Source organism: Sapajus apella, unplaced genomic scaffold (assembly GCF_009761245.1).
Source record: "Sapajus apella isolate SASKATOON/1434 unplaced genomic scaffold, GSC_monkey_1.0 scaffold58, whole genome shotgun sequence".
In the NCBI taxonomy this organism is placed as follows: domain Eukaryota; kingdom Metazoa; phylum Chordata; class Mammalia; order Primates; family Cebidae; genus Sapajus; species Sapajus apella.
This window is the reverse complement of record NW_022436998.1, coordinates 9,915,124-9,940,290: the sequence shown is the minus strand read 5'-3', so window position 1 is coordinate 9,940,290 and position 25,167 is coordinate 9,915,124. Positions and strand designations below refer to the sequence as shown.

The following is a 25,167-nucleotide window of genomic DNA, read 5'->3' as shown; positions in this document are numbered from 1 at the left end:
AGAGGACAGCATCTTTTTGTTTTGTTTTATTTTAGGCAACCACAAATAGATCAACAGGAATAAAAATTCCCACCAGACATTGTGTTAATTTATACGTAGATTATTAACTATAATCCTCACAAGAATAATCTTCACTAAAAACCAAATTAATTATAAAACCCACTAAAAGCAAAATAATACACCCCAAGAGTCTCAGGTGCTGGAAAGAGAAGGGTCCCAAGGGTGGACAAATGAGGGGAGTTGCACAGGAGTCAAGTGGGCTGGGTAAAGTCAGTGGAGCCTGGTGATGGTCCCACCTGGATTGAGCACTCCATGAGGCCAGAGCCCTGGAGCATTTCTACACAAAAGGCACACACAGTATAAATAACTCTCTCTGTTGTCTCAAGTAAATTTCAAGAGTCTTTCTCTGAGAGAAGCAGAAATTCAAGCCTTGTAACTGGAAGAACTGAATTCTTTCAATGTTATCTTCAAGTTACAGGGATATTAATCTAAAACAGATCTTGCAGAGGCAAATATGAAACAAATAACATAGGTATATAGAGCTGCTTCAATAACACACATGCAATGCACAGGAAATTAATAACACACATGAAATGCACAACAAAATCAATCCCTCAGTCCACTAACTCCACTGAAAATGGGTATGTGGTAAAAAATAAAAACACAAAAATACCCCACCCCACCCCCAAGAAAAGCATACCGCAGCTATACTAAACCACACAAGGAGGGAGAATTGATGGGAGTGACAAATGGAAGAAGGTGCACCCCAAAAGTGAAACTAACAGAAAGTTTCCAAGAATTTGACATTTGAAAAATAATTTCTAAAGACATACAGCAAAAATGGTGATATGAGTAACACTGTAAGAGATATCTAAGATGTCCATTGCAGCAACATGGATGCAACTGGAGGCCATGACCCTACACCGGTCAATGCAGAAACAGAAAGCCAAATATACGATTCACTTATAAGTGGAAGCTAAACATTGGGTTCATATGAATACCATCATGGGAAAAATAGACTCTAGAGATTCGAAAAGAGGGGAGGCAGAGATGGAGGCAATGGTTGAAAAACTACCTATTAGGTACGATGTTTACTACTTGGACCATGGGAGCATTAGAAGCCTAAACCTTAGCATCACACAGTATACCCATGTAACAAACCTGCACATGTACCTTCTGAATCAAAATTAAAAATATAAAGCAATAAATAAAGGAAAAGAAAAAGGTTTTAAAATAATAAAATATTGGCAATAGTAAGCTCACATTTATCAAGCACTTAGTATTTGCCAGGCATTATTCTAATATGTATATATACTATATACATTATTTGGCCTATTAATCACCTTGACCCTATGTGGCAGTGACTATTACCCCACTTTTACAAACCATGAAGCTGAAGCAAAGAGACAAAGATCAACAAGATCACACATTTCAGAAAACATGGAGCTGGGGTTTGAACGCAGAAAGTCTCATTTCAGAACTCACACTCCTAAGCACTTTGGTGCACCAAGTAGAAATTCTAAAATTACTTTAATAAAATAGTCATTGGAACCTACTCAGTGGGTTAACTGAAGACTTGATATAATTAAAGGAAGAAGTAGAGAATTGCATGACGATCTGAGAAATTCTGCCCAGACTCTGTTACAAATGTGGTACTAAATGTAGAGAAAAAGAAGACACAAATGTGAATAAGGAGGTAAGGACTCAGGAAGATGAGGTTAAGTCTAGGCCACTAAGAGTTCCAAAATGAGAGAAGAGAGAAAGTAGGGGAAATAATATATGCAGAAATAATGCTGAGAATTTCCTAGAATTAAAAAAACACTGCATTCTCATAAGTAGGGGACACAAAGGCTTTTATTTATTCTTCATTTATGTTAATTGTAGCAAAAATGCATAATGTCAAAGACAGAAACAGCTACCAGAGAATGAGGCAGTTTAACTATAAAGGAATGGTGATTTGACTGACTGCAGAATATGGACATCAGAAGAAAATGTAATAATACTTCAAATGCTAAAGAAAAAATGAAATTTCACCTAGATATTTTCACCTACCCCAAAATTGATTCATGTGTAGGCAAAAGCAGGATGTATAAACCAATCGTCTCTTCAAAGAATAAATCTAAAAGAAATTAGGTGGGCCATAGAAGCAATAGTGGGCAAAGGAATTTGTAAACAAGTTGACAAATGCTAAATAATCACATTTTGGTTGTATCTGAAAAAATACACTAATAATAATGTTTAATATTTGGGGATTTACCAGCCAGTAGAAAACTACCTAGAAGATGGGTAGGAATAATTAATTTGGAGTTCAACACACTTAATATTATTTTACTATTCAAGAGAGGAATAGAGCTATTGATTTGTGTTACATGTTAAATATACATATTAAAATTTAAAGATTAATCATTAAAAGAATAGAAGAAGAAGGTAAAACTAAACGAAAGAATGACACAAGTGCAAAGACTATGACAATAGAAGGAAAAGAAAAAAATGATATATATAAAGAAAAATGACCCAGAATGAAACAGAATATTTCACATATGTAAAATGTTAAATACAAATAAAAAAAACTCATTCATATGAATACATATACACATAATAAAGTTTAGACACATAAACAATGAGGATGCATATACTCAGCTTCAGAATGGTGATATTAGGAAGGAGAGGAAGTATGGAGTGGAATACAAAAGTGGTTGAATAGTTTTTATTAATTATTTAACTTTGCTTTTTGTTGTTTTGTTTTTGTTTTTGAGACTGAGTATCACTCTGGTGCCCAGGCTGGAATGCAGTGGTGTGATCTCATTCACTGCAACCTCTACCTCCTGGGTTCAAGTGATTCTCCTACTTCAGCCTCCTGAGTAGCTGGAATTACAGGCTTGTGCCACCATAACCAGCTAATTTTTGTATTTATAATAGAGACAGTGTTTTGTCATGTTGGCCAGGCTGGTCTTAAACTCCTGACCTCAAGTAGTCTGCCTGCCTCAACCTCCCAAAGTGCTGGGATTACAGGCATGAGCCACCATGCCCAGCCAAATTTTATTAATGTTTTTAAAAGGAAAATATACATGAGAAGAAAAAACAAAGAAACAAGTTCAGAAATGTTAATTAACTTTTCCAGGATCTCAGGCTATGAAGGGAAATAAAACAAGGAAATACAGACTTCTAATATCAGTATCTGTTAAACTGACTTTGCCCAATTCATTTTGCATTAACATGGACAGGACCCGGCATGTGGCACAGGTGCTCAAAATGAGAGGCAACAGCTGGAAAAGTTCTTGAAGGGTAGTTCCCTGCTGAAAGTGGTTTGGTGTTAAATGCCACCATTTAATCGGGAGCTTTAGGGCTGCACTTGGCATTTAGGGGTCTGTTCCAGTTGGAAAGGAGCCAACTCTCAGAAACTCAGAAGCTATGACCTAAGGAAACAGAGATCATCTAGTTCAACTGGCTTATTTTACAGATTGAGAAAGGGAGGGAATGCAGAGAGCTTAACTGGCTTGCTCAAAGTCAACCAATGAGTGGTTGACTCAAAATCTAATGCTATGTCAATTTTATCAGTGCACTGCACTTTAGTCAAGTGGTAGCAGAATACTGCTGGGAATGGTATGATGTTGGTAGTAATTATGACAGCTCACTTTAGGGAGGCATTAAACTAAATTCTAGGCACTCATCCAAATTGTTAATAAGTATCCTTTTGAGTAATTCTACAATAACACAAATAGTTAGGTATAATCATAATCCCCATTTCAGATAAAAGACATTCTTCTCAGCAACTAACCATTAATAAATGACAGACTAGGTTCCAACCCAGGGAATCTGACTCTGAACTGGAACTCTTGTCCATATGCTTTGCTGAAGACTCAAGTTTAAGGGAAAGAGAGGAAGGTGGCCACTGGGAGCTCAATCCCATCCCTCTTGGGTACAACTTATAGGCAGATCTGCTATATTTCCTATCACTGGAGATGCAAAGTGGATATTTGGTTTAGAATTTGCCATCATCTGATGTTTACATGTATTCCATATGGTTTCAAGTCAAGTAGGGATCTTGAAGCAATGGTAAGTCGAATAAATGGATTGACTTGTGAATTGTTGAACTAAACCTGAAGTTATTTATCTTAAACACACCTATAGTTTTCATATATATATAGGGAGTACTTCTGTAAAACATAAACATTTTACCCTCTCTCTGGTGTATACAAACCCTTATCACAGGGAAAAAAAAAAAAAGACGCTTGAGCCAAACAATACCGCATAATTTGCTTTATGCTAACCAAAGTGAAAGTGACTCAAATTTTTCTAATAATAAGATGTTACTGGTTAAAGGATGTTAATAATACAGTTTATGAGATGACTCAGTTTATTACTCTACTGACTCCATCTAACAAGAAATTAAAGCTTGTTACTTTTAGAGGCAGAACTGTATAGTGGTCAAGAGGCTGAGTTTTGAAGAAAGGGTATTGAGTTTACATTTCAGCAATGCCATTCAATTTTCTACTGTGTGCTTAATCAGTACTAGTATTTATGTACTCTCAAATTTAAAAAGAATGGTCAAGCATGTATTCATTTCACCCAATCTCCAATCACCAACTTATCAATATTTTAATTATCTGCTGAACAACCTCAAGAGAATAAAACCACAATTCTCACTACATACAAATTTTATTTGTGAGAAAACTACAATCTAAAATGCTATTATTATGCACATATAGAGAATGCTGGCTATAAAATTTTTATTCCCAGTATAAAAACTATAGTTTGTAAACAAGTATAACTATCACCCAAAGGATACACACAGTTGCCCAAAAGATTTTATATATCAGAGTTATATCAATTTCTAAGTTATTTAGAAAGAAACAAGTGAAACAAATCTATTTGATTTGTGAAAAGTTAGAATTTCTTCTGCAAAATATTGAAATGCAAAGAAAAGATTTTTAAAAACATTCACACAGTGACAAACAAGTTACAGACATAGGATATCAAAATGTCAAAATATCAAAAAATCAAAACAAGAAAATAATCAAGATGGATTAGCTTAATAGGCTTCCTACATTTGAAGCAAAGTACAGTTTTTAAAGAGGCATATCTGCCTCATTTTGAAATCACAAAATGGCATCCACACACCAAACAATTTGCAGAAATAGTTTGTTGGTTTACAGAGCTTTTTTAAAAACTCAAATTACAAAATCACATTTCATATTTTTAAAATCTAGGTTTTTTTTCTGTTTTTCTTAAAAAGCCAAGCTTACATTCTTACAGAGCAGCAGGAAGCTGGAGTTCAGTAATTTCTGTCCTTATTACATAAGGCTTTCCAGTTTGCCACCTGTTTTACTAACCTATTGTACTCATTTACATTGCTAGCCTGCCCCCTATGGTCAAGCGAGCTCATAACCCCTATCCACTGCCAGGTAAATTCAAGTAGTGAACATGATCAATGGCAGAAGGGACTTTAAGATTGGACGTCATTTGAGAGGTTCATTTGTTCACCTATTTATTCATTCACTCATTCATTTGTTCAACAAATATGTGGGTATTTCATAAGTGCCAGATGCTGGGTTCAAATAAGAATATAAATACTTGAGACTTATTTTCAATGAGGTACTATGCAATCATACATCTGGAGGAGCTTACCAAGGCGTATGAAACAGAGTTGAAGACATAATATTAGCAAACCATAGGAAATGAAATAAATTCAAAGGGTGCCATAATTTAAATGGTCCCAAAGGATGGAGAATTTAAAGAAAGAAGGGGTAGTCAACAATGTAAAATCATGGCTGAGAAGTGAAGTCCGATGAAGAAAAAAATTAAAAAGATCATTTCATGAGGTAAGTAGCAAATCTCTGTTAACATTTAAGAGGGCACTTAGAGTAGACTAATAAAACCAGGTTCCATAGCAAGAAAGTGAGAATAAGAGCATAAGAAAGAGATGTGAGTGAAATGAGGGTGAGCGGTGGATGTGAAGGGAAAGAGTGGGGCTGGATGCAGACAGGGAGGTGAGTTGGGTATTTTTTAAGCTATGGGAGATGCCAAGTGAAAAGGACTGAATATGTGCAAAGGAAAGTCTTGGTACAAGACAGTTCACAAGAATAACCATAATCTAGAAAGAATTCAATTTAGTTAAAGAATCATTAATTTAAATTTTGATTTTAGAGCAAAATTTGGCAACTTTACCATGAGCTCATCCACAAGGTTACTTCTTGGGATGAATTCTAGGAAGGTATTTTCACCATGAAAGTTTCTTTAATTGGCACCAACATTCAGTAACAATAAGCTACAAAAGAAAATCTGTTGATTCCCAATTAAGCCTTATTTTCTGGCATTCTACTTGTGACCTCAATGTTTATAAATATTTCTGGTTCTTTAGTTCTGTTGGAAATGACATTGTTTTCCACAGATATATTTAATCTTGGAACAATGAAATCAGGTGGCACCTTTCTATAAAATGTAGAGGTACACATTTAATATTCAAAGGAAAGCAAGATTAAGGTACATATTATATATTTATACCAGAAAGATAATGTTTATTTCACTCTTCTGTAGACCTACACCAAACATACTACTTCTTCCAATTTTGACATTGAAAAAAATCTAATGGCAACTACATGTTCATCAGGTAAGGATCAAATAAACTCAGTAAGAGAAAAAAGGAAAGTTGAGTGTAGTTAGTTCTGAATTTTCATAAGGTAATATAGTCCGGGTAAGATGACTTATCAGGATATCTTTATTTCACTTATGAAGCTGTGAAATAATAAGAAAGGAAATAAAACCTGCCATCTGATTGTGGTTTAAAAAACAATAACTCCATAAGTTACTTCTTAGAAGTACTTTGAAGCAAAAGGCTCATAATGTAATTTTTTAAATGAAGGCACAATTTGAAATGAAAACAAAACTGACTGTTCCCATATGCTAGGAATAAATTACGTCACATTGCTCTCCCTCCCTAGGAGACGCTCCTACACCCGAAATTCGATAGAAAAATAAATGTTTATTGGTTGTTGCTTATTCAAGCAGTGTATATACATACAGCACTGAATGTTGAAAAGACTCATCTATATTTAATAATAATTGAGATATACTGCTTATTGGAAAATGAGAGTAGGATACCCAGATATATTTGTCATGCATTCTGTAAAATGCATGGCAAAAAATCAATTCAATTTTTCCTCCATAATACATGAGAAGAACCCCCAAGTGCTTGCTTCTTGATGTCTTAGTTTAAAAATAGAGTATCAGTCTCACTGAAGTACACCTCTACAAGTCTAGCCTTCACAGCCTATCCCATAGTGAATCCAAATGTACATTACTTCCACCTCCTCTTCCATCTCTACCACCATAAGAGTGATGACAACCACAACCTGGAAAAGCTTCACGCCCTGTGATGGTTGTGATGACAATAGCAGGCTATCTGGAGCTGCTGCTGCCATCATGCTTGCTGCAGCAGGGAGGCATGGCTGGGTCTATACATCCATGGAGCCAGCAGGAGCTGGGGGTATGGGGAAGCCCCACCCCTTCTGAGTTGAGATGGGGGCTCACTGGTTGCCACTGCAGCTGCCCAAGCCATGGCTATGGACCCAGGCATGCCTGGGGCTGGGAGCAGGCAGGAGCTTTGTCCTCCTGGGTGGGGCTGCAACCACCCAAGTTGTGGGCAGACAGGGGGAGGCAGGCGCCCTTTTCTCTCAGGTGCAGCTACAGCTGCCCAAAGTCATGGTTGTGGATCCTGGGCTCATGTATGCTGTTGAGGGGCTAAGAGCTGGCAAGATCCTTACGCTCTCAGAGGCAATTGGACCCAGGCACTTTTGTACTCTTGCAAGCTCAAAACTGCCCGCTCCCACTGGCTGGCTTCTCTCTGCTTTTGGCTTCCATTCTGATCTTGGAGAAAGTTGGGGCTGAGCCCAGGCACTGTCACAGCCCGACCAGGTGTGCATACAATCAGGGCAGTGCAGACCTGTCATTACTCTGCCACCTCAGCCCCCTCTGGACTTTGGGCACCAAAGATCATAGGAGGGAAACAAATAGTGGGCTGAGGGCAGCTTGGCGCTGGCCTGCAGGTGCCCTTTGACACCTACAGCCCCTTGGTGCCATGAACGCAGCAGGAGGCAAACAGGTTCCTGGGCAGAAGGGGGCAGGCCCCCAGTAAGGCCCCACCTTCAGGCCTAGGAGAGCCTGAAGGCTGGAGGCCAGGCTGCCAGTCCCATGGACTAGAGTGGGAACTTGTGGTGCCTTTTCTGAGCCTGCTTATTGCTGCTCATGAGCCAATCAGCATGTACTTCCTCCCCTCTGAGGCCCATAAAAGCACTGAGCTTAGCCAGAGCAGAGCAGACATTGGGATGACCAGCTACAGAGAGGAGCTACTCCCTCTAGGGCCTCCTCTATGCTGAGAGCTGCAGATGATGGGACAACCAGCTACAGAGAGGTGCTACCCTCTCTGCTGAGAACTAAACACTTGTTGGGATGACCTGCCTGCAAAGGGGAACTTCCCTCTCAGCTAGGAGCTGAATACTCATTGGGACACCTTGTCTATGGAGAAAGGCTGCCCACTGCAGGTTTTCTCTGAGCTATTCTATTGCTCAATAAAGCTCCTCTTTGTCTTGTTTAACCTCCACTTGTCTGCGAATCACATTTTTACTGGCCACAGGACAAGAACTCAGACCAACCAAATGGTGAGGCTAAAAGAGTTGTAACACGAACAGGGCTGAAACATGCCCCTTGCTTGCCACATTGCAGGCAAACACAAGTAGAGAAGAGCTGCAGCCCTTTGGGGGACCCGGACCTGGGAGCTCCCCAAGCCAGGTCTGTGACTCACTCTCTGGGCTATGCAGTTCCTGGTGTCTCCAAGCTTCTGGGCACTAGCACATTCCCTTAGTGCCAGTGGGGGAAGCTGCTTGTGGTATGCCTGATCCAGCCGCAGCCTCACAAAGAGCTGGTGCTTATGCCAGCACCTGGAGCTGCCCGCTTCAGGCAGCAGCCAGTTTGTTTGCCCACACAGTGGCTGGACCCCACGCTTGCTCACATGCCCCTCACCACTTCACACCTGACTTGCAGTCTCCCGTGGAGGTGTGGCAAGTTTGTAGTGTGAACTGAATGCAGCCTGCCAGGCTGAGTGGGCACAATGAGCCCAGTGGGCCTGGGCAAAACTCAAGCAAAGGCGCCACCAGCCACAGGTTTCCAGCCAGGAAAGTGACACCCCAAAGATCCTATAACAACTTTGTACAAACATGTTTAGGGATTTCAAAAATTTCAACCAACCATCTTATGATTCTGAGTGAAATCATTGCACAAAGTAAGTTTAGCAGGGACTTCCTCTCTTTGAAGTTGTTACAGAAATTGCAATTAAGGATACAAACCTGAAAATTTTTCTAATTAATATAACACTGGTTTATTAGAAATTAAGGAATTTATTCCACAACCTATTCAAACAGATTCCAAGTCCAGCTGAAAATAAATAAAAACTTATTTATTATCAGTGGTCTATATTTGATATTAGGATAAGCACTAAATAAAAAGTCTATTGTGCTAGGAACTCAAAATTTCAGACAGGAATTTACATAATACTCAAACAACAACCTGTATAACATGGGATCTACTTACCCCTGCAAGGCTTTCTCTCCAAACCAGTCTCCTTTTCCTAAAGTTCTAAGAAAGACTGGGTCCTCATTTGGTGAGTCTTCACGAGTGACATTTACCTACAAAAAGAAACAATGAAAGTTCAAATCTACTGCTTACCCACAATGATCAAAGCAACACTAATTAATAAAGTTAATTCCATTTCTTGTTTCTTTTCCTTGTTTATATTTATAAAAAAGAGCACTATAAGGACCAAAGAACAATTATCAAAAATTCCCAGGAAAACCACAGGAGCTTACTTCCAAATATTATCCTTTCAAGTTATTTTAAAGAAATAATACATTACTTGTTAATTTGATCTCACTCCTCATATCCATTCTAATTTTCCTACCTTTATGAAGCAACCACTATAATAAACTTGCTGATCATTCTGCCCATCTTTTTTATGTGTTTATATACATGTATTTTTAAAATATATTAATAACATAAGTGGTATTCATCATTCTGCAACTTACTTTTTCCTCTTAATATTGTTTTAATTATTTATTCCATGGTCTTAGATATAAATCTATTTCATTCATTTTCATGTATGAGTCTTATTTCATCATATAAACATATTTCCTTACCCATATCTTATAAATTGGCAACTATACTGTTTTCATTTTTTTTCTTTCTTTTTGCTGAAATGAACATCCTTCTACATGCCTCCACATTCATATCCTAGTTTCTCTATAATAAGCCTGGCCCTTTCCCTAACAAGGAACCAGCTTTCATTTGAAGACATATCACATTTTCATAAAGATTGATTGCATGGCTCTGACTGACTATATCCCTCATAATCCACATGCCTTTACTTGGTAGGATTTCTATTTCTAAAGATACATAAATTACATACATGCCCCTTTTTACTATAATAAATAATATATCCTTCAAAGAAAGTTGTTTTTCTTCAGCATTCTCCACAAATTGTAGTAAGCACTCAATAAATAGTTGTAAATTGTTTTAAAAGAATGTGTCATTACTAACAAGACAGATAGCTTGGCACACACAGGACTTGTGACTTAAGTGATAGTCCACAAAAGGCAAGTGATAACTTTTTGTTGTTGTTGCATGAATGAAAACAAACATAGGGTCCCTTGTACCTTTGTGATAATTCACTTTCCCCTCAAGCTCTGCCAACATTCATAAAACTGCCTATGTGTCATCCAGAAAGGTTAAATAATTAAAATTCACCTACCTGGAAAATGTGATAAAGTAAAAAAGCTAATTTCTTGAGACAATGCCAGACACTTAAACACATTTAATAATACTATGCTTCAAGTTTCTGAATCTAGAGATTAGATGTTAAAGACAGGAATTTTTATAAGTATTAAGAAGGTCTGTGTAAGGGGAAGGAAATTCAATTATTATTCTCCACTGATCCATTTGATTACTCCTCCACACAGTGTTTCAAAACCAAGAAAATTCAGTTTTTAACACTTTTACTTACTACTAAGCTGTATCATAGAGATACTAGTTTGCATGCTGATGAGGCTTTTTTAGATGTGGAATATTCAGTAGGGAGTTTGATTTAAAATAAAGGTTACTGGGCCCTTATTCTTGAGGTTCTCATTCACCCATGTTCATATAAATAGCTGAAATTTATTTTCTTTGTTTAAACAGTATTCCATTATATGTATTCATATGCAATTTACTAATTCTATAGATATAAATGTGGGTTGCTTCCAGTTTTATTTTTGTTTTATTTTGTGTTTATTGTGCTACTAACAGTATTACTGTGAACATTCTTATGCATGTGCTCTGGTGTCCATGGGTAAAAGTTCACTAGGGTAAACATTTACAAATAAAGGACAAGGTTATTAAATACATGCATCTTCAATTTCACTAGGTATCAACTCATTCATGGTACAGTCTTACATTCCTACCATCAGTGGATGAAAAATGCATATTATATTATATTGTTATCAATAGTTAATATTGTCAGACTTCGATTTTTTTTCCAAAAAGGCAGGTATTTGATGGCATTTCCCTTATTATTAATAGAGGTGGAACATTTTATGATCTAATTTTTTGAGACACTTGTGCTTCTTTTGATGATGTGTCTGATCATGTTTTTTGTCCATTTTTCTATTTGACTGATCATCTTTATTTTTGTTGTTGTTGATTCACAAGACTATAGTTTGTCTAAACCATCTTTATGGTGTCTTGTTGAACAAATGTATAACTTTAATGTAATTACATTTAACCATGTTATCTTTTGTTGTTTGCGTCCCAAGATAATACAAATATTCTCCCAATTATCTTTTAATTTTTTTTCCTAATTTTTCTTTTCACATTTTATCTGAAGCTTACATTATGTATGGTGTAAATAGGGATCCAAGTTTATTTATGTCCCTATGCATAAACAATTGTTGTGTTATCTGTAGTGCCCATGACATCCTAAATCAAGTTTCCATATTATCATGGATCTTTATCTGGACTTACCATCTTATTCTGACATATTTATCTGGTTCTCAGTCACATTAAGGCCACATTTTTGCCCATTACCTGAACCTTACAATAAGCTTGATATCTACTATAGTAACTCCCAGTATGTTTCTCTTTCTTTCAGATGTCCTGCCATGTTGGTGTTTTGCTCTCCATTATATGATTTTAAATACAATTTTCTTCTTAAAAGACTTGAACATTTTCTTGTTATAGATATGCCTAGATACTTGATTTTTGAAATGGTATTTTAAAAAATACTTTAATTATATGTTATAGTATTTAGAAATGTACATGAATTTTTAAGTTATCATATAGTAAAATTTAGTTTTTTTCTTTTTCAGAATATAGCTGTATGAACTTAAATACATGGATAGCTTTGTCTAATTCCCAACAGATACAGATAGATTAGATACAGAACAATTTCGTCACCTCTAGAAACTCCTTCATGCTATGTCATATCCTTCACAATTCCTCACCCCTATAATCTGTTCTGCATCAAACTAATTTTTCTTTTTGAGAATACCATATAAATAGAATAATACAATATTTAACCTTTTCGGTCTTTTTTTTAATTCAGCATATTGAGTTGTATAGAGATATAGAACAGTTCCATTAATAAAGAAAAATGTTCTGAATAATGCTGATTTTGCTAAACTCTTAATTTTAATAATATATATATCTGTATAAAATCCTAAAAGAAACTAAAATCATATCATGTATAAGTTACTATTTATTTCTAAATAGTTATTTCTTTTTCACTACAGTAGTTGGGACGTCTTGTACCACACTAAACAAAACTGGTAATAATGTATGTCTTTATCTTGTTCTTGATATTAAAAAAACATTTCTCAGAGGTTTCAGCATAAGGTATATATAAACATATTTATAAATACGCAAATAAAATTTCCATAAGAGAACACTTTTTATGTTCAAAACCACTGAGCATTGTGTTAAGGCAACATGTTTAATTAGAATGTTTAAATACTTGTTAATTTTATGAAGTTAAGCCATGTGATTTTAAATGGCATTTAATAGACAAGAGTTTTTGAATCACATTCTTTCTAATAGTAGGGTATAAGATATATTGAATAGAATCAGAAAAATGAAAATGCCTTTGAACTATTATTAGAACTCTGCAACTTTGCTTACCCATCCTGTTCAATTTTGGTTTGATTTATTTGTAAAGAGATAGCTCATTTTGTGATGTGACACAACTGCAGGGACATATGCAGGACTCTTTGGTGCTTTAAAGTTCACTGTTGGGGAAGCAAGTCACGTTTCCAGGCAACTGGAACGGACAGATTGAAGTATAGAGAACTAACTGAGCTTCTACTTGAGGCAGCATCAACTACTTTAGCCATTATCACTGCAAGCATTCTGCCTCAGGTTTTAGAAAAATCAGATTGCACAGGTTTAATGGGGAAAAACAAGTATTGCAAAGCTGATTTTATAATGCTTCTCTCTTTGTGTGAATGTGCTTAATGGAAGAATAAAAATTGTTTTACACTTAAATAAGTGGAACTGAACAAGGGGAATTTCATTTGTGGCTTGGCAGCCCCTGTTGTGTCTCCTTCTATCTCAGAGCATTTTCAAAGAAAAAGCCAGTTTGGTGGTAACAAGGAACAGATCTTGGCCAAGGTTATCCTTTGTACATTTTTTTTAATGCATGGGAAAACAAGTTGACATCTGTAAACCTAAAATAAAACATATAATCTAGAAAATTCCAGATCTATAACTTATTTGTCTGCTGAACTGAACCTACTCTCTTATTATTCACCTCTCTTTCCTGCTCTTTGCCATTGGGACTTAGGTATGCTAACCTCACCTTCTGCTTCTTAAGACTTAATATATTCTAATTATTGTATATAGTGACATATTCTTAATGATTTTAATATATTAGAACTAATATAATATTGCTAATATATTAGTATTAGAATAAAATTAATACAATTATTATGTAATTGATGTAATTAAGAATCATAGCAGCTAACTTGTGTGACCTAAAAAAGTAAGTTAGTAGAAATTTATGTCTGGTTTAAAATAAAAGAGATCTGGAATGTGTCAAGAGAGTCTAATATATTAGTACTGCTTCTCTCCCAGAAATCCCACAGTGCTCTGAAATATTCCCAAGAGAATGCATTCCTGTGGTGTAATTTCCACACTGTTCCTACTTATACTAACATCATAACCTGTAAAAAGCACCACTAATGCAACCGTCTTCAGCTGAAACTGATTACAAAGCACTACTTTTAGGTAGTAAAATTTGCACTAACAGGGTGGTAACAAAAGCCTGTCAGAAATCCATCTCAAAGGATAAACACATCATTCCATGATAGCAAAGAATTAGCAATGTAGTAATGAAAAAATAAACTCAGAATATCAGGACAAATTCCCCATGCAACCTTCTGAGTCATTTATATCCATGGTATTTTTCAATTTTCCCTGATTCTTTAGTCAATCTAAACAATAAGAGAATAAATGATAATCTCTAACAATCTATCACATTAACTACAAAATATTAACATTTTCTTATCTTCTAACATTGGAAAATACAAAATACGATTTTTACTTTAACTGTGGTCAGACATGTCATTTCATGATGCCTTTTAAGAAGTCAGCCCTTGAGTTTTACTTCTATCCAGGCATTCATTAATCACTCAAAAAATAGGAAAAATAAAAGCATAAATATTGTTTTCTTCATTTTAGTGTGACATGCCATTGGTGTAAACATTGACATATGCATATATTTGATCCAAAATTAGTCCAAAGAGAATTATCTAAATTGTGATTCAACAATACTTATAATCTTCCACCACATTCTATTCACTGTGGCTCTAAATCTCTCTATATATGAGCTATGTTACCAGAGTCAGTCATTTTGTTAAATTAGAAAAAATAAATTGACTTTATTTATAAAGTGATTATTATAAAAACAGAAAGTGGCATATCAATTCCTTTTTTGTATTTCCTTCTTCATCTCTTTCTATAGTTAGTACATCCAGAGATAAAAATTCCTTGTAATGATACATAACAAAGGAAAATAAGTTTAAATCACAGGTTATAGTGTAATGACACAAACACAAAAATGATTACAGCTTTACTGTGGCAAGAAATTTAAGGTACTTTTAGTAATATAATAGCATAGTATTCATCTAAAAAATTGAATTTTCCAATTCACTCCATTTCTTAGTTTTAAGACATAAATAAATTTATATTGTTGAAAAACTAAATTGGTTTAAACAGTTTAAGAAATAAAGTATGATTTTTCACTCATAATCCTTGTCTATCCCATTTTAACCCTTTCCTTTATAATTTATCACTTTTCGTAGTTTTTAATATCAATTTTTTTATGAAAATAACTTCAAACATTTATATATATATATATCCTAATCATCCTCAAAGTATTCAGCAACTTGCCAAAGGGCACTAAAATGACTGTTTCGTAACAGGATTAAAATTTAGGACATCTAATTTCAAAGTCCAGGTGTTTCATTATAGCAATGTTACTGCTTCTAATGACTAGATGAATTTTGTAAGTGATCGAAGTATTTTTTTTTTCCCTTTGGAGGCAAAGGCTTGCTCTATTACCCAGGTTGAAGTACAGTGGCACCATCTTGGCTCACTGCAACCTTCAACTCTTGGGCTCAAGTTTATCCTCCTGCCTCAGCCTCCCAAGTAGCTGAGACCACAGGCATGTGCCACCATGCCCAGTTAATTTTTTGCATTTGTAGTTTAGATGGGGTTTTGCCACATTGCCCAGGCTGGTTTCAAACTCCTGACCTCAGGTGATCTGCCTGCCTCCACTTCCCAAAGTGCTGGGATTACAGGCATAAGCCACTGCATCCAGCCAGTATTTTCTTATTATATTATTTTAATTATGGAGATCTTTCTATTCACACAAATATACCAGTGTCATCTAATATTATGATTATTAGCAAGTAGGCTACTCTCTGATGTTCAAAGTTACACCTTTTTTTCCCTCCTGCATCATTTTTTGTAAAATCCATTCTCTAATACCTCTCTGTGTCAAAAAACGAAACAAACTCATACAGCACAAGACTCTGCATGTGTTCCTACTGGAGTTATTAACCAACACCAGGCTCCCCTACTGCATCATTGTCTTGTGCCCCCAAAGCTTACCGTTCCTTTGCTGATGATAAAGAAGGTGTCCCCTCTTGCACCTTGCCTGATAATATATTCTCCATTTTCATAGTGGGTCTGAAAAGTAGAAACAATAAGAAAAAAAATTAAGCAAGGAGTAAGCTACCAAACAGCTCAGCCTCTTCAAATATCAACCCCTAGGGATACATTCATCCTGATAGAATTTTATACCAGCCTAGTACCCATCACAATTTATATTGAATATTAGTCAATGTATGCAATAATTACAGAGATTTCATTTCTATAATGCTCATTTGCAAGACTGCTTTTAATGTCATTTTTCTAGGTGACTGTATCATATCCTTAAATTCATTCATTTTAATTATTTGATGAAAACATTTTTTTCTCCCATCAACTGAGCATGAAACAAAATAGCAGAGCTGCTAATTAAACTACTCATTCTATATTATTTGTCATTCTCATTTGGTTTTAATAGTCTCATAATGAGAATCTTTTTTCCCTAAGAAATTACTACAGCATGTAAAAATCTTCATTTGAAACCAGGTTGACTTTTAGTGTGGGTTACATGGCTCTAGTTACTTTTAAAGGCACCACTTTATGCTTTAGTGTTCTTGCTTCAGCAGTTTAGATTTGGCCCTGTCAAACAGAATGTCTCCATTTTATGGACTGAATTCTGGTCCAGCATCTGTGAGCTTATAAACTATCAAACGAGGAGTGAGGTAAGGCTGCAAGAGGATTATCACAATCAGTATGTCAGTATTCTGACACAAACACCACAACTATGTCCGTTCCCAGGGTGAAGATTACTTCTGTAATGAACAAAAGTAATTTCAATAAGGAGAGGTGAGAGAAAATACTGCTGGGTCAAGAGGTCTAACAGAAAAATGTGAACTCTGCCAGCTGGCCCTATCCTTTTCTGCAGCATAGCACAGAAGCTATATTTTGGGAAATAAAAGGCTGATGGTTGTTATTTGCCTTATGCTTCAATACCATTTTTCTTAACACATAAAGTGTTAAGATTGCCTTAAATTGCCTTTAATTAACACTTGACATTGAGAAGAACCATTTTTTTAGAGTTTCTAGAAAGTTAAGATACTACCTAATTTGCTAATTTATTTTTTACTCAAAAGTAATTCATTTTGCTAGTAACAAGATTTTTAAGGAAAAAAGGTATTCCTTATCTTTTCCCTCAATTTCAACCACCAGATGATATACAGAGTCTGGTATGTACCCTTCAAGGCTTTTTTTTTCTATGGTTTTAACCACCACTGCCCCACCTTGCACACACACATGCATACACATAATTATTTCTAAATAAGATTACAGAATGCGTATTCTTCAATTGATTTATTTTATTTAAGAAGATATCTATGTTCAATTTTCATGTTTTACAGCACTAAAAAAGAAAGAACTTTACAACATGCAGATTTGATGAACAAAATTGCAAGGTCCACCTTCATGTATGCATTGAACAAATACTTTTCGAGACAGGGTCTCATTCTATTGCTCAGGCTGCAGTACAGTGGCCCAATCATGGCTCATGGCAGCCCTGATCTCCCAGGCTCAAGTGATGCTCCCAGCTCAACCTCGGATATGGTTTGGCTGTGTCCACACCAAAATCTCATCTTAAATTGTAGCTTTCGTAATTCCCACAGGTTGCGGGAGGGACCTATGGGAGATAAGTGAATCATGGGGACAGTTTCTCCCATACTGTTTTTGTGGTAGTGAATAAGCTTCATGAGATCTGATAGTTTTATAGGAGGTTTCCCCTTTTGTTTGGTTCTCATTCTCTCTTGTCCACTACCATGTAAGATGTGCTTTTTGCCTTCTGCCATGATTGTGAGGCCTCCCCAACCATGTGGAATTGTGAGTCCATTAAACTTCTTTTTCTTTATAAATTACCCAGTCTCAGGTATGTCTTTATCAACAGCATAAAAACAAACTAATAGAGTAAATTGGTACTGGGAATGAGGTGCTGCTGTAAAGATACCCAAAAATGTGAAAGTGACTTTGGAACTAGATAACACCCAGACATTGGAACAGTTTGGAGGACTCTCAGAAGAAGACATGAAAATGTGAGAAAGTTTCCTAGAAACTTGGAGGGCTCAGAAGACACAAAGATGTGGGAAAGATTGGAACTTCCTAGAGACTTACTGAATTGCTTTGACCAAAATGCTGATACAATTTGCAGCAAGATGATATGATGAAAAAGAAAAACCTGTTTTCTGAGAAGAAATTCAAGTTGGCTGCAGAAATTGGCATAAGTAACAAGAAACCAAATGCTTAACGCCAAGACAATGGGGAAAGTTTCTCCAGGACATATCAGAGTCCTTTATGGCAGCCCCTCCCAACAGAAGCCCAGAGGCCTAGGAGGAATAAATGGTTTCATGGGCCAGGCCCAGGATCCCCCTGCTGTGTGAAGCCTAGCGACCTAGTGCCCTGCATCCCAGTTACTCTAGCACTGGCAGAAAGGGGCCAAGGTATAGCCCAGGCTGCAGCTTCAGAATGTACAAGCCCCAATGCTTGGCAGCTTCCATGTGGTGTTGACCCTGCAGGTGCACAGAAGTCAAGAATTGAGGTCTAGGAACCTCCGCCTAGATTTCAGAGGATGTATGGAAACACCTGGAAGTTTGCTGTAGAGGCAGAGCCCTCGTGAAGAACTTCTGCCAGGGCAGTGCTGAAGGGAAATGTGGAATGCAAGCACCCACGGAGAGTCCCCATTGCCCCATTGAGGCACTCCCTAGTGAAGCTGTGAGAAGAGGGCCACCATCCTCCAGATCCCAGAATGGTAGATCCACTGACAGCTTGCACAGTGTACCTGGAAAAGCCACAGACACTCAATACCAGCCCATGGAAACAGTGAGAGAAAGGCATTACTCTGCAAAGCCCCAAGGGCAGAGCTGCCCAAGACCATGGAAACCCATCTCATGCATCAGTGTGACCTGGATATGAGATATGGAGTCAAAGGAGATCATTTTGAAGCTCTAAGATTTTACTGCCCTGCTGGATTTTGAACTTGCATGGGAACTTTAACCCCTTCATTTTGGCCAATTTCTCCTATTTGGAATAGGCATATTTATCCAATGCCTGTATCCCCATTGTATCTAAGAAGTAACTAACTTGCTTTTGATTTTACAGGCTCATAGGCAGAAGGAACTTGCCCTGTCTCAGATAAGACTTTGGACTGTGGACTTTTGAGTTAATGCTAAAGTAAGTTAAGAATTTGGGAGACTGTTGGGAAGGCATGATTGGTTTTTAAATGTAAGGACACGAGATATGGGAGGGGTCGGTGTGGAATTATATGGTTTGGCTCTGTCTCCCAACTAAAATCTCAACTCAAACTGCAGTACCCACTCCCATGTGTTGTGGGAGGGACCTGGTGGGAGACAATTGAATCATTGGGCAGTTTCTCCTATACTGTTCTTGTGGTAGTGAATAAGACTCGAGATCTGATGGTTTTATAAGAGGTTTCCCCTCTGGCTCTCCTTTCTTGTCTGCCACCATGTAAATGTGCCCTTTGCCCTCTGCCATGATTGTGAGGCCTCCCCAGCCACTTGGAATCGTGAATCCACTGAACCTCTTTTTCTTTATAAATTACCCAGTCTTGGATATGTCTTTATCAGCAGTGTGAGAACGGACTAATCCAGCCTTCCAAGTATCTGGGACCACAGATGCACACTACCATGTCTAGCTAGCTTAATTTTTTTTTTTTTTTTTTTTTTTTTGTAGAGATAGGTTTTCCCTACATGTGGCCCAGGCTGGCCTCAAACCCCTGGCTCAAGTGATCCTCCCACCTTGGCCTCCCCAAGTGTTAGGACTACAGGCATGAGCCAGTGTGCCTTTTCAGCAAACATTTTTGAGGGCCTCAAGGCCATGCCTTTTTATAGGCATTGATAATACAAAAAATGAGTAGTGTAAAATCTCATAATAGTGAGGGAATGTATTCTCTTACTGGGTCCAAAAGGAGGTGTAGTTTTAAGGGCAAGATTTTCCCCGTGCCATGCCCCTGTCCCATCTCTCTCCATCCAGGAGAGTCAATGGTTTATGTTTGAATTTCGTGGGAGCAGGAAGAAATTAAGAGTCAATCACCTCAGCGGAAGTTTAAAGGAACTCCTTTCATTGGCCAGAGGAACTTGGGAAGGTGGGAATCTCTCCCAGGATAAATTCCCCTGCTCCTTCACCCACGCCGGATTTCCAGCTCTCTGGAATCCCCTCCCACATGGTGGGAGCTCCCTTTCCCCTCTGGCATTTCCCCTCTGGAATCCCCTTCCACATTCTTCATGGAAGTCTTTCTCTTCTTCTCCTTTTCTTCTCTTTTCTCTACCTAAATAAAACCACCTTTCTACAACACTTCTTGGGTCCAATATTTACTTTTATGAGTATATGGTGCACCTGCAGTGGTCCCATCGCTTATTCTTTAATAAGAGATTGGAGGCCAAGAACGCACAGCATTCTCTCGGGGGAGCTGTGCCTCACTAGCACCCAAGAAAAAACCTGGTTACAATAGCACCATCCACTGGAAATGTTCTATAACTGTATTGTCCAATATGCTAGCCACAAGACACATGGGGCTACTCAGCATTTGAAATATTACCAGTGTGACTGAGAAACTGAATTTTTTAATTTATTTAATTTTAATAAATTAAAGTTTAAATAGTCACACATAGCTAGTAGCTACTGTATTGGGTAGTAAAGGTAGTAACAGAGTTACAGTTGTAGCTTTGGGGCAAGGAGAAGAGGAGAACATCTTTCCCACTCTTGATATTTCCTTCCAGGTAAAGGAAGCTCAGTTAGTAAAACTAAATACCTTTCTCTCCCTCTTTCCTCACTCTGCACCAGTGGAGGTGGCCTGACTTATCTGACAGATAAACTTGGAAGTAAACAGCTACGTATGCTCAACTCAACTTCTCATCTCTTCCTCATGGGAGGGAGCTTCCCAGAGAGCGCTGGCATGCTGCTTCTCCAGGAGAAGGCTCTTCTCTCCACTATAGTGAAGTTTGCCTCTGTCTGAACTTCTGTGAAAGGGTAGGTAATTCTGCCCAATGATAGGGTTCAATTTGGAAAGACTAGTTGCTCTCACATATAAGCTACATCCTATAACCAGATTTTATTAGTAATAATGGTAATGTTTTACCTCCATTTATCCTACTATTTGTCTTGTTTCTCACTTGGTTCCTAATTCAAGATCACTCAAAAACCCCAAAATAATCCAGTATGCAAAATGTTTTACTGTATTTTAGTACAGGGTTATATGTCACGTTTGGGAAACGTGACTTCCCAAGAGCTTCTCCATGGAGGATTCTTGAGCCCCAACTGAAGGATGAAGAAGAGGTCACCAATGTTCAGCAGGTGAAAAGCACCCCAGAAAAAAGAGAATAGGCAGCTCACTGTAATCAAATAATACTAGTGAATATACAATTATTTTGGAAAAACTAGAAAAAATCAAATAAAAAGCACCAAAAATTGAAGAACTCTTAACCCATGTGAGCTCATTCCCCTCATCCATCTCCTTTTAAAAAATATATCCCTATCCATATGATAGTTATTTTCTTTCAGAAAGCCAAAATTATTTGTAATATATTAAAATGGGTGAAGGTAAGGGGTTTTTAATCTCAGCACTATTGATATTTTGAAACTAATCGTTCTTATTTTAGGGAGATGTCCTGCACATCCAGTTTTGCTGCAAGATATTTAGCAGAGTTGCCAGCCTTTTCCCACTATGTGCTAGTAGCACCCCAACCCCAGTTGTAGAAATCAAAAATATCTCCAAACACTGCTAATTACTCCATTGGGAACAAAACTGCCCCCAGCTGACAGCAATTACTCTAAATTTTTTATATTTTTAATCTCTTCATCTTAAAGTTGAAAGTTTGGCAAAGATATACAGATATAGTCTAACTATTTAATTCATGAAACTTATCTAATAATCTTCTTAACATCATCTGATATGGTGTTTCATAACTCAACACCCACACTTGCCACATAAATATTTATTTACTTACACAGGCATTCATTGAACATATGTCCATGTTGGATGAGCTCATAAAACCCAGGGGTTCACAGAACAGCCTATGGAACAGTGGCCAAAGGCATTCCAGGTTTGGGAAAGATAATATTCATGGAGTCATAATACCAGGACTGTAATGACTAAGCTATCCTGAAAAGTTTAATTGCACCTGAGGGGAAGATCTTCCATGCTGATTCTTCAAGAGGCTCTCTAATTATGTTAATCAAATGCCAGCACCTTCACTGTATTTTGAAGGTCATTTTACAGCTTTACCATTTTCATATTTCAAATTAAATCAAAGAAATATACAAGAATTTAGACTAGGAAGAAACCTTAGCAATTAGACAGTTTCCTTTCAAAAGTTTCCATAGTTATTAAGCTAAAAGCCAGTCTCCTGAATGTGGCCTGCAAGACCTTGTCTGCTCAATGCCATAGTATCCAACCTCTTCTCACTCTCTCCAATTTTACCCTCCAGCCCTGCCAGCTTTCTGAGGTTGGTTCCTTGACTGTACCACCACCAGGCCTGAGCAATCCCACTGCCATACTTCACTGCTGTTATCCTAGTTACATCCTACTTTTCTTTCAGATCCTAGCCTTCTCTCACCTGGCATATCTACCCTTATTACTGCCACACACACACACACACACACACACACACACACACACACACACACATATTCTGGCTAAATTAGGTCACTCCATTGCATGAACTTACAATACCACATAGATCTATTTCATTACCCTTTTTCTAGGCTTGTACTTATTTATTGACTTACATGATTATTTTTCACCAGGATTTTAACTCCTCTGAAAGCAACAACTGTGTGTAGTTCTGTTCACCACACATAAAATCTCCAGTCCCTAACCTTGTGCTTGAAACATAGTAGACACTCAAAAATAATTGCAAAAATGAAGTAGTCTTCCTTAATCCTCTTAACATTGCCTATAGTCAGTCCATTAGAAAGGCCTGGACTTCCAATTCATGTGCTAAGCCCAATATTATTTCGCTATCTCCACTGTTATCTCCCTCATGCAAAACAAAATCTTATCTTGGACTTTTGCAGTGTGTTCTTACTTGGTCTCCCTGTCATTTGCCCACTCATCATACCCCAATCCATCCCCTCTATTTTTCTCAAAGTGACCTTTCTATTTTCCATCAAAGTGACCTTTCAAATAAAAAGTCAATTGAAAGCACTTTATTGCTTAAAAACTTTCACTGGCTTCTTGCTACAAGTAAAATCATAAACAATTTATTGTGGTCTGTAAAATTCTCTGTATTCTGACCCCTATTCACTTCTCCATCATTTCTCCCTCCCATTATCACCCTCGTGATTCTGTTTCAGACTTGCTGGCTTTTCTTCTGTAACTTGTATGTGCCATGCTAGATCCCTCTTCAGAACTTTGCACTCAACTGGCCCTTTCTCTAGCACTCCTCGTCAAGATTTTCATCGTTATCTTGTGGTCATCACTGGGGCCTCATAAAGCCTTTTTCTGGCCAGTCATACCACTATGCACTCTGACTCCATTCACTTTCCATCCCACACTCCTGTTTGTATTTTTATATTAAAAAGCTATCCAAAGGTTTGCTGCTGCCAAAATGCACCTGCATCCTTTAATGACTGTTTGATAACCAGCACAGCTGCAAACCACAGCAAAGCCTCCTGTGAGAAGAGCCTTCTATCACACTCTTTATGACCCGAAATTATTACTCTTTTGCTTGCTACCTGTGACTCCTTCCCCCGTTACCTGGAGATCTTATGTTATATCCATTGTTTCCTTAGAACAGTGCCTAACACAAAATAGGCGTTCAATATATATTTGTTGAAGGATAACTAAAGTGAAGACAGATTTGGCCCAAACCTCTTCATTTCAAATAAGAATACTGAGTTATAAATCATAGATTAAGAGGATAGAGAATGAAAATTGACAGCATGTCTAAATTCAGCAATACATTTCCCCAAAGGCAGTAACTTCGAATTTTATTTCTAAAACTTATGAGTTAGAAAAGCCTGTCTTCTCATTGGAAAAAGAAAAAGGCATGGCTTTTCTTCTTAATATCTGTGTCTTTAGTTTCTCAGAATTCAACATTAATATATAAATGCACATTTAGGTATTTTTAAATTCTACACATATTTGATGACATTTGACAGACGCTTAGTACAACACTGGATATGGTCGTTGAACGCCTTGGTAGTGACTCCTTGGTGAACAGAAATGATTTATTTTCTTTTGTTAAATCACAGTCATAGTTATTAATATGAAATATACTGTATTTTACCTAGCAATCTCAATTTCGGTTCTGACTCTAACATAATCTGTCATTGAATCTCAGTTAATATAAACTAAAACACAGTATATCATTCTGAAATAAATTATCACCCTAAATTATTTCAGCCCAAGAACATATTATTTCCTCTATATTTAAGTTTGGAATTATGCTTTAGTCTTTATTAAAGCACAGATCATCCATAATTGACACTTTTATAATGATAAGGTCATATGTAATTCAGGCTAATTACTGATTTAGGCAATTACCAATACTATGGGAATTCCTATTAATCATAAAAATAGCTAGAATAAGTAGAAACCACCTTTGTAAGCCCACTATATTTATATATACATACACACATATATCTCATATACGCCTCAGTTAAAGCATGACTAATAAATGTTTGAAACGGGGAATAATAATTGGAAATCTGTTGAGTTAACATTAATCAATAGGATCTTGGGCCATGATTTGTACCTCATTCTTTCAGAAGATATATCTCAGAAGAAGAGTCGTACATTAAAACAGAAAACAACCTTATTTAAACTATTAGGATCTGCCTTTCTGAAGCTGAAATCAGTGAATTCCTCAAAGGAAATTCTTAGCTCTGCCTAATATCCCAGGTTTACTCCAATGACAAGACCTCTTCATGGAGAACAGAATCATCAAGGCTGGGCGCGGTGGCTCACACCTGTAATCCCAGTACTTTGGGAGGCCGAGG

At 37.0% G+C, this 25,167-nt stretch overlaps 1 protein-coding gene across 3 annotated transcripts in view; it reads right to left on the bottom strand.

Moving 5' to 3' along the window:
* PRKG1 (protein kinase cGMP-dependent 1) overlaps positions 1 to 25,167 on the bottom strand; it is a 1,332,247-nt gene that overhangs the window by 230,155 nt on the left and 1,076,925 nt on the right. For all 3 annotated transcript variants that reach the window (XM_032245676.1, XM_032245675.1, XM_032245677.1), the window contains 2 exons: positions 16,189 to 16,266; positions 9,586 to 9,680 (listed from right to left, as the gene is read on the bottom strand). In XM_032245676.1, the coding sequence (XP_032101567.1) occupies positions 9,586 to 9,680; positions 16,189 to 16,266 (173 nt within the window). The remainder of the gene's footprint in view (positions 1 to 9,585; positions 9,681 to 16,188; positions 16,267 to 25,167) is intronic.